Raw genomic sequence first — 15,242 nt, 5'->3', positions numbered from 1 at the left:
TTGAGTGTGCGGTAGGCTGTGACATGATCGGTAGAGAAACCTGATAATACTGTAGTCACGTGACACAAACAAAAGTCTCCTCAAGAAAGCGTGTAGGAGCTGTCTGTACTGCTGAGGAACACCAGTTACAAGTGAGTTGTTGTTAACTCTTATAAACATTTCCTGTTGCTTGTAATCAAGTTTCTCAGTTCAGTTGTAAGATGAGAGACTGTGAAGTTTGGAGAACTGATTGGCACACGATCACAGTCACATAACTGTCACAGATTATAAGGGTCGTTCACATATTACGTAATCACTTTTTGAACAATTTTTACCTCCCCCCTCCGTAATCAGTTTTACCCATAGCCATAGCTATTGTATTAAAATTTACACTAGCGTAATCATTTGGAAATCCGCCTCCCCCTTGGCTGATTACATAATACTATAATATGCGAACTCGACCACTAACTGTTAGTTTAAAATGTCAGCCCAGTTTCTAAACAGGAAACAACCATGCCGTAGTTCCTAACTTGACTACAATGTGGCTCTTTAATTTCTATGCGTTCACCTCACCTCACGTAGCTAATGGGTAAGAAGAAGGGTAAGACGATATAAATAGTTCTAGATGGTTCCAGCTCTAGTGAAGAGGAGAGTGAGGAGGATGCTAGAGTTCCACCACCTTTTGAAATAGGTATGATTCTATTGCAGCACGTTAATTGAAACGCGTTGGATACAACACGTTAATCGAAATTCATTAGATATAACTCGTTATCCAAAATTTGAATTATTATAGTTGCATTATTTTCGGGAAAGCTGCTCAGATCAATCTGGGACGAAATATTATTTTGATAATGGATTCAAAAGATGCCTAATGCTTATCAAATTAAATGTACGTACAAAGTTTTCATTAGAAGATAATAATCACGATTTGCCCCGTTTGCTCATGTTTATGATAGCCCCGTTTGTTTGCCAGAAATGCACTAAAAGCTGCTCACAATCATATGTCCAGGACTACAGTCACGCGTTAATTGTAACGCGTTAGATATAACGCGTTAATCAATGTTCAGGACTACAGAACCGTCCTCCGGGCAGGAATCACAGAGGAAGGAGGTTTGAGAGAGCAGATATTGATCAGATGGGGGTCCACAATTGGGTGAGTTAAGGTAAACGAGCTGATAGTTCTACTTATAGTTCTACTTATAGGTCTACTTCTACTTCTACTTCTACCTCTACTTCTACTTCTACTTCTACTTCTACTTCTACTTCTACTTCTACTTATAGTTAGTTCTTATTCTCACTTAAAAAGTTACAGAGAACATGCTTTCTATTTATATCTTCTGACGTGTTTTCCCATTTACAGGTTGAGAACATGTTCCACATGATAGAGACTGGAGAAGTAGACGAACATTCCGCTCACTACATCAACCTTGCTCACGAGATGATAAAAAGGTGGAATTGCTGGATAATTAGTAATTATTATTAGTAATTATTAGTTATTAATTAGCAATTAATAGTAATTATATCTGACTCGTTACTGTTATCTGTATCATTATTCCTACAATTCATTGATAAACTCACAAGTCACAGCCTATATTCTGCTTCAGGTTCAGCGCAGTTGTTTTTATGAAAGAAAAAGAGCGTCTCGGTAAAAAAGCTTCTAATCTCATACGAAAGGTAAACTAAAAATCCTTAAAATAAGTTTCCATCTGATTAAAACAGAGCATCCAAAGTAATAATTTATAGCTCGGCTGGGTTCTGGGGAGGAGGTCTGGAGTTGCCTCTACAGTCTCCGCCATCTGCACTACATTTGATCTTACCTGGGGCCCTCAGACTACACACTATGTATACACTATGTATACACTATGTATACACTATGTACACACTATGTATACACTATGTATACACTATGTACACACTATGTATACACTATGTATACAATATGCTATGTATACACTATGTATACACTATGTATACACTATGTATACACTTATACACTATGTATACACTATGTATACACTATGTATACACTATGTATACACTATGTATATACTATGTATACACTATGTATACACTATGTATACACTATGTATACACTATGTATACACTATGTATACACTATGTATACACTATGTATACACTATGTATACACTATGTATACACTATGTATACACTATGTATACACTATGTATACACTATGCATACACTATGTATACACTATGTATACACTATGTATACACTATGCATACAATATGTATACACTATGTATACACTATGTATACACTATGTATACACTATGTATACACTATGTATACACTATGTATACACTATGTATACACTATGTATACACTATGTATACACTATGTATACACTATGTATACACTATGTATACACTATGTATACACTATGTATACACTATGTATACACTGACATCCTGCCACAGGTTCGGACGAAACATCACATTAAAGAAGATGAAGCTCTAGAAGTTACTATCGACAACACCAGAGCTGCCAGAAAAGTCTACAGAGACCTGCTCAAGATTACTGGCATCAGAGATCTACCTCAGATATTTGTGAACGAAACTTTTATTGGTAGCTGGCAGGATCTGAAGACTCTTAACAAGACAGGTAATTATTTGAAACATCGGGAGCTACTCTCTCGAGTGCAATAATGAGCCTCATTAGGCGCAGTAACGAGCATGTTGGGGGATGACGATCGCGTTATATAGCGATTTGGTTGCTGTGCTATAAGCGGTCTCCAACCATTCAGGCCATTGATTGAGTAAAGATGTAACTGACTCACTGATTTAGTGCCAGATCACGTATCTGCAAGATCTTAAGATCTTAAAATGGTATTGGTCATAACTTGGCTTAGTTCGTTACTTGTAAACAATCAACTTGACATTTTGGGAAAGCACTTCAAGTTCAATTATCAAACCAAATGTGTCTAGAAAATTTCCGGAGTTCCTAGCTGAAAGCGTTCACGCTTTATGGCGACAAGAGTGAAAACGAGGGATCTTACCTATACTATAAACTTTAACTTGATAATTGGATGATTAATGAAGCCTTTTGTATGCAATTGCAAATTGCAAACAGAACCATTTTGAAGAGCACACGTTTAATCATTATTTGTGATACTGTCATTCAAGCATTATTATTTATTACGACCCAACATGGTCGGAAAAAACTCCCAGGATTACTCCCCGAATTTTCAGGTATGCTCTCGAAAGAATTACTGAGTTCAATAGGATTCAAAGATTTGTTCTGTCCGATTTGCGCAGAGACTGGAGGGAAAAACCACGAGGCCCATAAAGATAGGGTAAAGAACTTTTAGATGGCTGAGTCTAGCAGGTAAGCACATGTTTTATAGGTATTATACTGCAGGGCTAGACAGAACTCAGAATCATCAGCAAGTTTATGGTTATCCATCCCTCGTCAGCTTTCATGAGACGATAGAATATGAGCAAGACTAGATGGTTTTCCTGTGTCCAAAGCAAGGGATGAAGTACCGTGTAAGATTCAGAAAAATAAAGAATTGACTCAGAGATGGAAAAATGTGTTGAGACTTGACTGTTCATACATAGTCATATTCGATCATTTATTATAATTTATCTAAAGTAATGTGATGCGAAGACTTTGTAATCATTCAGTTGACAATAAAAAGGGTGATTCCACAATCCGATGGAAAAGTTTTAAAAAACCATTACAATTTGAATCAAATGCAATAGTTACTGTTAATCGCAGAAAACATTCAAGCATAACTATAAACACCAACAGAAATTAGTAATCTGAATTTGACTGATCCTACTAAATAGACTAAACACCATGTTCATTTTTTTTCATCAAGATATGACATTTTGTTTTTTGCTTTGGCCGGCCGGCAAAGCATAATTAAATCAACCAATGGTCTGAATTATAGCTCAACTCTTTTTAATATCTCAGTTTTCAGTTAGATTTTAAAAATCGATGGTAATATAATCGCAGTAACTGTGAGTAAGTTCTTCTTTCCGTTTATCCGTAGTTTTTGCCGCACATGTGGATATGTTTGCAGACTCCATCACAGAATGAGAGACCGTTGCTACATCTATCATCTCCACCATCCTCCTTCTTCTCTTCCTCTTTCTGTGATAAAAAAGCTTGTACAACTAACCATATTGGGTACTTATACTTATATTATTATAATATTAGAGGCAATGCAAATAGCGAATCTCAATTGTCGCTAATTACCTAACATTACGTGATAATTTGGTAATTTTGTATCTTTTATAAACAACTTCATAAACAACAATGAATGATAAGGCACTCTCAAGTACCAGTGCGCTTACCATTTCATCTGCGGGACATTTCTTGAAAACTTCAATTTCACGAATGTGTAAAAACTTTTCTCCTGAAACAAGTTGAATCAATGATCTGTAGCATATTACGGTTACCAAAGTGCTACTATACCTCGTCAAGTTCATTCGGAAATTTTGAAATATACCCAGCTTAGAACCCGTAAGTCTACCACAAAAGACGCAATAATTTAACTATGGTCGATTTTTGATTGATCGAATTTCTGTGTTTTTTAATTTCAAGAATCATCATTTATCACGCAGTGTTTAATTTAGATACCTGGTATTTCTACTTTGACATACGTTCCAACTGCACCTTTGCAATTAACCGTAACGCATTTATCGGTCTTTTCCACTTTCACCAAGCCACACAAAATCTGAAAATGTTTGCGTCTTAATGTGGTTATTCCGAATCTTTAAGTTAATTATGAATATTATTAGAACCGATAAGTCGAGGAATTGAAGCTCTGAGGCGTATTTTGCCAAGTCATTTGGCTCATCCTAACGAAACTGCTATTTTATTACAGGCCAGGAACTGCAGAAAAACTTAATATTAAGTTGGTAGGTTATAAACTTGCAAGATAAAGCAATAATCTGATTCAATTTTACCGCGTCCATATCGTCGTTTAAAACGGAAACTTCGGCTCCGTTCAGTTGATCCCAGCAACAGTCTTCTTGAACATTCTTTATCTTAACATCACCGACGCGGCTATTTTCAAACATCAACTGAGAAGTGTTTTTCATAACGAAAAATACTGCCTGAATCCTAGCCATAAAGATATAAACATATCTCCAGAACCTTTAACAAGAGCCATGATAAATTAAAAACAAAATTTACAATCCTGTCGGCGCTTTTTACTTTTAGTTATACGTGACTTGCTCATGAGTCATGTGGTGTGTTAGAAACAAAAATATCTTGTCAAATTTTTATTCGGTTCAGGACAAAAATGGGTTCTTTTGCGATAGTCAAAACGCGACAACTAGCGCTGGATGGCGACAACTAGCGCTATCCAGCGCTATTTGTCGCCATCCAGCGCTAGTTGTCGCTATCCAGCGCTGGATAACGCTGGCCAGCGCAAAATATATATGTTCGATAATTGTCGCTATCCAGCGCTAGTTGTCGCCATCCAGCGCTAGTTGTCGCCATCCAGCGCTAGTTGTCGCTATCCAGCGCTAGTTGTCGCTGGCTATGCGACACTGTCGCACGCGATAGTTTGCGATGGCCAGCGCAACTGGCCATCGCAGAAAACAGTTCGATAACTAGCGCTGGATAGCGACAACTAGCGCTGGATAGCGACAACTAGCGCTGGCCAGCGCTAAGCGATAGCCAGCGCTGGCTAGCGCTGGCCATCGATATCCGGCGCAAAATTTTTGCGCTTTTACTCGTCAGCTAGCGCTAACCAGCGCTAGCCAGCGCTAACCAGCGCTAGCCAGCGCTAACCAGCGCTAGCCAGCGCTAGCCAGCGCTAGCTGACGAGTAATATCGCAACTATATTGCGCTGGCCAGCACTGGCTGACGAGTAATACTAATATCGAGCGTGCTAAATCACTCTACAGTCGATCTTCGAGATTGTTCTAAAAGGGCCCCCGATGGTTGTGTCCAACTTCAATCGATGTATTTTCGGACGCTAATTCCGAATCAACCCCCATGGGCCCATGACATAGGGTTAAAATGCTCTCCTGACGAGATATTGGCGAAAAACTGTACATGTATCGATCACGTGATATGACCGTATAAGGAAGTTAGTCTAATTTCTCGTTATTGTTAGGGTTTCAGCATATGTTTTTGTTAAGGATTGGGTTAGGGTTAGGGTTGGGATCAGATTAGAGGGTTGGGGTTTCGAAAAGTCGTTCAGAACCAGCTAGAGTCAGAGAATGGGTTAAAAAAGGCACGTGACAGTCAAGTGTAAAGTGATTAATCATCATCCGAGTAATATCGCAAGTATATGATTTTGATACATTGCGCTGGCTAGCGCTGGTTACCGCTGGCTAGCGCTGGCTAACGCTGGCTAGCGCTGGCTAGCGCTGGCTAGCGCTGGATAGCGATCACAACTAGCGCTGGATAGCGAAAACTTGAACTAGCGCTGGCTAGCGCTGGCCAGCGCTGGCTAGCGCTGGATAGCGACAACTAGCGCTGGCTAGCGCTGGCCAGCGCTAGCTGACGAGTAATACCGCAAAAATTTTGCGCTGGATAGCGATCCAGCTGGCCAGCGATGGCTATCGCTTAGCGCTGGCCAGCGCTGGCCAGCGCTAGTTGTCGCTATCCAGCGCTAGTTGTCGCTATCCAGCGCTAGTTATCGAACTGTTTTCTGCGATGGCCAGTTGCGCTGGCCATCGCAAACTATCGCGTGCGACAGTGTCGCATAGCCAGCGACAACTAGCGCTGGATAGCGACAACTAGCGCTGGATGGCGACAACTAGCGCTGGATGGCGACAACTAGCGCTGGATAGCGACAATTATCGAACATATATATTTTGCGCTGGCCAGCGTTATCCAGCGCTGGATAGCGACAACTAGCGCTGGATGGCGACAACTAGCGCTGGATAGCGCTAGTTGTCGCCATCCAGCGCTAGTTGTCGCGTTTTGACTATCGCAAAAGAACCTAACTTGTTTGTGTTGAAATATTTTAGTCTGTACTGTACACTAACTATGCGCTAACGCCCATTGTACAGGTTCGTGTCGGGTAGATCTCGTTTACCAAACGACATAGCGGATGTGTCACAAAGGTTCCAGATAATGAAAACAGATAAGAGCAAGGATGGACTGCCAACTTCACAAACTTGCTTCTTCCAACTCAGATTGCCTGATTACTCATCTGAAGTCATTATGGAAGAAAGGTGATATTCACGTTACATTACATATTTTGTGTTTGCTTTTAGTATTAGTAATGGATTCAATATGCTGGTTTACTATTATTTGGAAGCGCACATATCATGTTACACCAAGCGATTGTGCGTCTTAACGGAATGAAGTTAAAAAGGTTAATGACCGATTAGTTGTTGTTAGTTGTTATTGAACGTTAAATAATATAAAACCTGATCCCAGATTAAGGTATGCGATACACAACTGTAGAAGTATTGATGCAGACAATTACATGTTGGCTCGAAACGTTGAGAATAACACACAAGGAAGCTTTGAGGATGGCATCATATGACTAGCAGGTGAGGGAGGGGGGAACTCGTCCCAGTTTCAACCCTTCCTTGATGACACATTGTGATTTCACTGACTGGTAGTTCGGGGAAACAGATATTTTGGTAGCAATGAACACTAACAGTTTCTTAGCCACCGATATTTGGTCATTGATAGAATGCGAGTTTTATAAATAGAATTATCCATTATGCTTGATGAATTAATAAGGTGTATCTCTACTCTACTGGTAACGAGTAAACATTAATTTAGTTTTAAGCCAATGAAATTGTCGTGTTTCTCACATAAGCATGGTACTGGTATTGTATTAAAGTTAATTTAAACTGTCTTATCGAATTATTGATTTTGAAAATTGTCGTTTTATGTAAACAGATTAATATAAATGTTTGTTAATACTCAATTATTCATAGTGATTAACTCCGGATTGTACATACCTTTTTTTGCTGCGTACTGTCATGTATTTTAAACTATAGATATTGTTAATGATTGTATATTTGCACTATTACGAGGGTATGATAAATATTATATTTTAGTTTCTAAATATGTGTTTTCTGTTTCGTGATCTAAGGTTTGGATATGATTTTATTATTAATGAACCGTGTATTTACAGAAAGGTATTCTCTTTATTTCTGGGGCGGGATTTTAAATTCTTGATATTGCAGTTCAAAGTCCTATACCTATGTAATATATTCTGTGATAAAATAGCAATCTTTTATTTTAAGAAACAAGCATTCCTAATTGTTTACCTTATCGGACGTTATTTGACCGAACATTGCGTGAACGGACATTAAAATGATGAATGAACACTTGAAGGCATTCAATTAATGTATTTGATTTAACTATTTTGTCTGACTTTATTTGAACGGAAATTAAAATAAACGCTAATGTCCGTTTAAATGAAGTCCGATCAGGTATATATACATATTTAATATGGGGTCGTTCACATATTATTATTACGTAATCACCTTTTGGAAATTTTTAACCTCCTCCCCCTCCGTAATCAGTTTTACACATATAATAGCTATTGTGTCAAAATAACACTAGCGGCGTAATCATTTTAAAACCCACCTCCCCCTCGGCTAACTACTTACGTAATATGTGAACGACCCCATATTGTTAGCTACGTTTTTACCACATCACCAATCACACAAGTGCAAACATCGTGCAATATTGGTCATAGAATATGGATAAGTCACAGAATAAATTTGCTGAATTCAAACAACGTGTCTCAAGGAATGAATAATTAATCAAACATGAAATTAAATTTTAAAGATATCCAATATCGCACATTTGTGTTTGAGTTAAAAATAATATATAATGTAATCTTCTAATCTACGTGATTCCTTGTCCTTAAACGCTCCAGTCATCCGTACTTTTATTATTCACCTGAAATATTTTCCTATTACTGCTACTTCCGCAACAACTTATAAATTGCACAAATTTTGTACGATGCTCATATCAATTTCACCAGGACTTATGCTTTTATTTTATTTTTAGTGCAAGTTGAAAATAATGCCAACTTACGTTTGTAATTTTCGAATCACCCGGAGATTTCGGCCTCACGCTTGGCTTGGACAATGTTCGGTTGATCGTAGTCCCACTCATGTTGCTCCATATCAATATAGAACCCCACCACCTCTTTAAACACACCCTCCTCTTTGCAAGTGCAGCCTGAGGAGAAAGATCTTAAACTAATCGTACTTAAATTAGGTGCGGTGGAAAACAAAAAACTGTTCGTGTACCTACTTAGATTTGGTAGGTTAAGAATTAGCGTCATTAAAGATTTCTCTATTCATACATTTGGAATTTATTTAAAAGCTCCATGTCCTTAGTTTCGATTCTTCCATTATTAAATTTTGCTTTAACTTACTGTTTAGTCTTTTGTGTGACCAAGTCATCACGTAAGGAACTTCAACTCTGTCCTTTGTCATCACCGCTTTACACACGGCCTTCTTGTTGGGTGGGGCGGTGCAAGGTAACTCCACGGTCTCCGTCGTTGTAACAGTACTTGACTCCCCTGTAAAATTTCTAATCAGTATGGAATATTTATTGAATGTGTTATACTTATATGCTAATTAAGCTAATATATATATTTACTATTTATATGTATAACTATAAGTATAACTATAAATATACGCTAAAACTGAATTTAAAGCATTTCGAAAATTAGCAATAATAGCTTGTTTATACCTGCACTGAACTCCATAGATGCACTCATCTCAGCCGAAACTGAACCAGATACTACCCCTGGGACTTCAGCCGTGAATGATGTGCCGAGTGTGACTGAAGCACCCGTAGTACGAGAGAACTCCATCGTATCAGAAACCTCAACAGATTGCACAACCAGGACTGACAAATCTGTGCTGCCTCCATTTTTCAGTTCCTCTTCGCTGAATATTTTACTCAATTTATAATAATAATGATAATTTTGTCGACCGCAGTCGTGGAGCCGATCTGTCTAATTGCATTTCGGCCACGGTCCTTTCGGTACAGATTTCCCTGCAGTATAACTATAGACATTAGACATAGTCGGGACGCAACCCCAGGCGTATACACTCGTGTTATTTTCGCAGCTCTAATGAAAGCCACTACCATTTTGATTTACACCATGGTTTGGTGAGTGATGGCTGCCCTTCAGTTTTTGAGATCTTGGCCCAACTGGGATTCGAACTTGCAACCTCCAGGCCAATAGACAGGCGGATTAACCGAATGAGCCACTGAGCCACTCTATTTATAATTACTATACCAATCGTTCATAACTATTTCATGAATCCAAATAATCAAAGCTTGTGAACTGATCCAAAATTTAAAAACAATAGAAAGTTTAACAACAATAACATAAATTCAATTTCCTTACTTTGTAATCGTATATTGGATCATGCATACCGTAGAACTAGAATGGGGGAACTTCGCCATGTTTTACAGCTATTTCATGTTATTTCGAAAATAGTACGATACGACTACGAGTACTTGAAAAAGTTTATAGCTCATATGAACAGGATTGGTAAAGCAAATAGTTTCGTATGAACCACATCAGCCAGGCATAAATAGTCAGCTAGATTGGTGCCACTGAAATCAGGGCAAAGTTACTCTGCAATATAATGGGGTAACTTCGCCATTCTGAAACAATACCATATTCGGTGCTAGCACCATACCACTCGAGACTCAATTATATTTCCTTGATATACCTGCCAATTTTACTTATCTAGCTCCTAGCCTACGTGTTACAATGGGCAATTTGGTCGCGGGGGTAACATCGCCATGCTGCGGGTAACATCGCCGGGATGAAGTAGAAATGTAGTCGAACTTCGCCAATACACGTGCGTGACTTTGCCAGCCGCGCGCGAATTTCGCGCCAAACTTCGCCGAACAGATGTGAGATGGGATCAGAAAAGGGTAACTTCGCCACACAAAAATTTGAAAACGTTATAATATCATTTGTGTGCATCATGGTTAATTAACTTCGCCCTTAAATGAACAGGACATATACTAACGATGTCGCACCAAATTTACATGGAAATTATGGGAAATATGCAAGCGGGAAGTTTTAGCCACTTTATTGCATTATTTCATGTTGCCTGAGGTTAATTAAAATAGCAAATGCTTATTTTTTAATAGGAATACCTTTATAACCATTTTTTCAACACAATACTATACAAAAACTTGATCTCCTAACAATTCAAAACGGCTAAAATGATTATTCGAAAAATACTGGCGAAGTTTCCCGATCACACGGCGATTTTACCCCAATTTACGGTAACTTACACAGCAACATCAGGCGGAGCTGTGGAAACGATGCCATTATCAATATCGTACTTGATGTGGGTAGCTTTGAAGTCCTCTTCATTGACATTGGTACAGTCGCAAGCGTCTGTCGCTAAAAATAGACTTTTTAATGGTCTATTAATAGAATTGACTTATTTCAGTAGCTTATACTTTTTTACTAACAGTCAAGTTAAGCCCCGCAAAATCAATAGAACTTATAGTTTTGCGAGATTTATAAAGAAAGTCACGAGGAATATAATATCAAATATTTAATAGAATTGACTTATTTCAGTAGCTTATACTTATTTTACTAACAGTCAAGTTAAGCCCCGCAAAATCAATAGAACTTATAGTTTTGCGAGATTTATAAAGAAAGTCACGAGGAATATAATATCAAATATTTCGTATTATATACAATAAGTATTTAATCTATACATCATAATATGTACATAAGATTAAGTATACTAAAAGTGGAAACCTGCTTCCTTTACCGATCACAACCAAAATTATAAACGAATTAAGTTTGTGCGTTAATGTTACCTAATCGTATCATGACGTACCATAAAGCACCACAGTACGTGTGCTATTAGTATTCTGCATTGTATAAAAGTCAACTCACAACAAGTGGGTACGTCACACCAGTCATATCTCACACTAGGGTTTGTTGTATAGCACCAAACATCGCTGTACTTCCTCTCTGGATTTCGACAATAGTTGTTATCTTCGATACCATACCTGCAGTCAGAGATTGATGAGAAGATGAAATACTTGATAACGTGTCTTTCGAAAATCACAAAAACAATGGACTGCAATTGTGACGGTTCCACAATACACCTGTCCCTAGTATCTCACACTTAAGTTATAATTGTGGAGATCGAGACGACAAACACTTCTCAACATGTACAAAAATTGAGTCATTGAGTTCACTCACAAAGTTAAAACATGTAATTATATTATGTACTTACGTTTTCTTAATTTTTGATTTGTGGACTTCATTTGATTTCCAATTCTGACATGTGTAACCTAATCTTGTTCTAGATTGAGTCCCATCGTATCCTGATCCTTTGTTTGCTCTATCCTTGGCATCCCAACATTCCCGAGCTGAAACACGTCGATTTGTCATATTATGAGAGTTAATAGTAGTAGTATAAAGACCTCCTTTTAAAAAGCTTGGCTATTTAATTGACAGGAATGATTGATCCAGATTAATTGTCAGTAGCATATGCATTATCGGACAATTCAAGTTGCGATGAACCTCCATAGAATCATCGATTGATTCGTTTACAATTGAAACTTACCAGATAACAATGAAATGATCGAGAGTAAGGTTACCAAGAAAAACATTGACATTGTCTTGCTTTCTGAACTCAATGGTTGGTTTTAATATAAATCTTTAGTTTGTTGGCATTAAGAATCACAACGGTATTTGTGAATCAATATATTAAATCATGGGTAACAGTGTGGCAGATCATATTAGTATTGCAATTGATCATATTAATCGTGTTTCATCGTTTAAAGATGTGCAAACATCCTTACATATTGGTCACACATTGGTCATAGAATATGGATAAGTCACAGAATAAATTTGCTGAATTCAAACAACGTGTCTCAAGGAATGAATAATTAATCAAACATGAAATTAAATTTTAAAGATATCCAATATCGCACATTTGTGTTTGAGTTAAAAATAATATATAATGTAATCTTCTAATCTACATGATTCCTTGTCCTTAAACGCTCCAGTCATCCGTACTTTTATTATTCACCTGAAATATTTTCTTATTACTGCTACTTCCACAACAACTTATAAATTGCACAAATTTTGTACGATGCTCATATCAATTTCACCAGGACTTATGCTATGATTTTATTTTTAGTGCAAGTTGAAAATAATGCCAACTTACGTTTGTAATTTTCGAATCCCCCGGAGATTTCCTCACGCTTGGCTTGGACAATATTTGGTTGATCGTAGTCCCACTCATGTTGCTCTATATCATATCTATTCCCCACCACCTCTTTAAACACACCCTCCTCTTTGCAAGTGCAGCCTGAGGAGAAAGATCTTAAACTAACTGTACTTAAATTAGGTGCGGTGGAAAACAAAAAACTGTTCGTGTACCTACTTAGATTTGGTAGGTTAAGAATTAGCGTCATTAAAGATTTCTCTATTCATACATTTGGAATTTATTTAAAAGCTCCATATCCTCAGTTTCGATTCTGCCATTATTTAATTTTGCTTAAACTTACTGTTCAGTCTTTTGTGTGACCAAGTCATCACGTAAGGAACTTCAACTCTGTCCTTTGTCATCACCGCTTTACACACGGCCTTCTTGTTGGGTGGGGCGGTGCAAGGTAACTCCACGCTCACCGTCTTTGTAACAGTACTTGACTCCCCTGTAAAATTTCTAGTTCAGAGGATCAGAACCGCTGAAAATGGCGTTTAAGAAAATGAAGATTGAACGATTTTCAGGAATTTTGACAAGTAATTAAGCAAATATATAATTAAATATTTACTATTTATATTTTTACTATTTATATGTATAACTATAAATATACGCTAAAACTGAATTTAAAGCATTTTGAAAATTAACAATAATAGCTTGTTTATACCTGCACTGAACTCCATAGATGCACTTATCTCAGATGAAATCGAACCAGATGCTATCCCAGGAACTCCAATCTCGAATGATGTGCCGAGTGTGACTGAAGCACCCGTAGTACGAGAGAACTCCATCGTTTCAGAAACCTCAACAGTTCGCACATACAGGACTGTCAAATCTGTGCTGCCTCCATTTCTCAGGTCCTTTTCGCTGAATATTTTACTCAATTTATAATAATAATAATAATTTGGTCGACCGCAGTCGGGGAGCCGATTTCCCTGTCTAATTGCATTTCGGGTACGGTCCTTTCGGTACAGATTTCCCTGCAGTATAGTCGGAACGCAACCCCAGGCGTATACACTCGTGTTATTTTCGCAGCTCTAAGTCTAATGAAAGCCACTACCATTTACACCATGGTTTGGTGAGTGATGGCTGCCCTTCAGTTTTTGAGATTTTGGCCCAACTGGGATTAGGACTCGCAACCTGCAGGCCAATAGACAGGCTGATTAACCGACTGAGCCACTGAGCCACTCAATTTATAATTACCAATCGTTCATAACTATTTCATGAATCCAAATAATCAAAGCTTGTGAACTGACACAGCTGCTCTAATATTGTCTGGACACAAAGGGTTCTTATTTCTGTTGTCAAGGAGAAACATTGGGAGTTTAGTAAAATGGGGATAGACATGTCATCAGCCTTCGACACGATACATCGGTCAACTCTCCTCAGGCTACTCGAAGATGCAGGATGCTCAGAAGATGACATAAGACTAGTTAGATATCTGCTCGCTAACACCAAGCTCAGAATTAAGATCAAAAAGACGACATCGGGAGAGTTCGAAGTCACAATAGGAGCCTTTCAAGGTGACTGTTTGTCTGGCTCGCTGTTTACCATGTACCTAGCTGGAGCACTCTACCACCTTAGAGTTGTTGTTATACATCTACGCCCAAATCCCCCCATATCTGAAAGCTCCCTTCCTTTAGAATGGGAATATGCTGATGATGTGGACTTTGCTGATGAAGATGAGGATTCGTTACACCAGCTCCTTCCAATTTGCAAGGAAATTCTCTCAGAATGGAATTTGTTTGTGAATGAATCTAAAACCGAGTTTGTAAAGTGTTATCTGGCTGGAAGTAGTGAGAAGGACGAAAAAGGAGAACCTCTAAGAAATAGAGAACCTTGGAGGAAGTGTGTGTCCCTAGGCTCTAAGCTATGTAGTAAAGAAGACATACAGCATCGTATAATCCTTGGAAATGTCGCATTCGAGAAATACAAGAAAGTTTGGATGCAAGGATCTAAGATTAATCTGAAGACCAAGATTAAGATATACGAAGCATACGTTACATCTGTTATGCTCTATAACTGCAATAGCTGGGCTACCCCTCAGAACCTATTTGACAAACTTGATGCATGTCATAGA

At 38.1% G+C, this 15,242-nt stretch overlaps 3 protein-coding genes and 1 long non-coding RNA gene across 4 annotated transcripts in view; 2 read left to right on the top strand and 2 right to left on the bottom strand.

Moving 5' to 3' along the window:
• Positions 1 to 641: 641 nt before the first annotated feature.
• On the top strand, positions 642 to 3,309 carry LOC134813807 (glutaredoxin-2, mitochondrial-like). Its single transcript, XM_063821687.1, has 6 exons — positions 642 to 670; positions 1,047 to 1,132; positions 1,340 to 1,428; positions 1,584 to 1,653; positions 2,420 to 2,603; positions 3,191 to 3,309. Exons 2-6 carry the CDS (start codon positions 1,115 to 1,117, stop codon positions 3,307 to 3,309), a joined length of 480 nt encoding a protein of 159 aa, XP_063677757.1. The 5' UTR covers positions 642 to 670; positions 1,047 to 1,114.
• A 3,674-nt stretch (positions 3,310 to 6,983) lies between these two features.
• Positions 6,984 to 8,081, top strand: LOC134814167 (uncharacterized). Its single transcript, XR_010160109.1, has 2 exons — positions 6,984 to 7,144; positions 7,353 to 8,081. It is a non-coding gene; the product is annotated as an uncharacterized LOC134814167 (long non-coding RNA).
• A 637-nt stretch (positions 8,082 to 8,718) lies between these two features.
• LOC134814467 (prothrombin-like) lies at positions 8,719 to 12,589 on the bottom strand. The gene is made up of 8 exons (XM_063822593.1): positions 12,518 to 12,589; positions 12,185 to 12,320; positions 11,839 to 11,954; positions 11,220 to 11,331; positions 9,645 to 9,844; positions 9,325 to 9,471; positions 8,979 to 9,125; positions 8,719 to 8,840 (listed from the first exon to the last, which is right to left on the bottom strand). Exons 1-7 carry the CDS (start codon positions 12,567 to 12,569, stop codon positions 8,995 to 8,997), a joined length of 894 nt encoding a protein of 297 aa, XP_063678663.1. The 5' UTR covers positions 12,570 to 12,589; the 3' UTR covers positions 8,719 to 8,840; positions 8,979 to 8,994.
• Positions 12,590 to 12,827: 238 nt separating this feature from the next.
• The window catches only part of LOC134814466 (natterin-4-like), a 42,137-nt gene continuing 39,722 nt past the window's right edge, over positions 12,828 to 15,242 (bottom strand). Inside the window, exons 6-9 of the mRNA XM_063822591.1 lie at positions 13,830 to 14,029; positions 13,467 to 13,613; positions 13,124 to 13,267; positions 12,828 to 12,985 (exon numbers count right to left, since the gene is read on the bottom strand). Of these exons, the coding sequence (XP_063678661.1) occupies positions 12,978 to 12,985; positions 13,124 to 13,267; positions 13,467 to 13,613; positions 13,830 to 14,029 (499 nt within the window). The 3' untranslated portion in view covers positions 12,828 to 12,977. The remainder of the gene's footprint in view (positions 12,986 to 13,123; positions 13,268 to 13,466; positions 13,614 to 13,829; positions 14,030 to 15,242) is intronic.

Source organism: Bolinopsis microptera, chromosome 4, assembly GCF_026151205.1.
Source record: "Bolinopsis microptera isolate Bmic1 chromosome 4, MBARI_Bmic_1.0, whole genome shotgun sequence".
Taxonomy (NCBI): Eukaryota; Metazoa; Ctenophora; class Tentaculata; order Lobata; family Bolinopsidae; genus Bolinopsis; species Bolinopsis microptera.
Note: the sequence above shows the minus strand (reverse complement) of the source record. Positions and strands in the feature narration are given on the sequence as shown.

Coding starts and splice junctions, on each gene's coding strand:
- LOC134813807 (XM_063821687.1), top strand. Junction 1,654..2,419: donor CTTCTAATCTCATACGAAAG/GTAAACTAAAAA, acceptor ATCCTGCCACAG/GTTCGGACGAAACATCACAT. Junction 2,604..3,190: donor GAAGACTCTTAACAAGACAG/GTAATTATTTGA, acceptor CCGAATTTTCAG/GTATGCTCTCGAAAGAATTA.
- LOC134814467 (XM_063822593.1), bottom strand. CDS start 12,569: ATGTCAATGTTTTTCTTGGTAACCTTACTCTCGATCATTTCATTGTTA. Junction 11,332..11,838: donor GTGTGACGTACCCACTTGTT/GTGAGTTGACTT, acceptor GTCTATTTTTAG/CGACAGACGCTTGCGACTGT. Junction 9,845..11,219: donor GCTCCGCCTGATGTTGCTGT/GTAAGTTACCGT, acceptor TAAAATATTCAG/CGAAGAGGAACTGAAAAATG.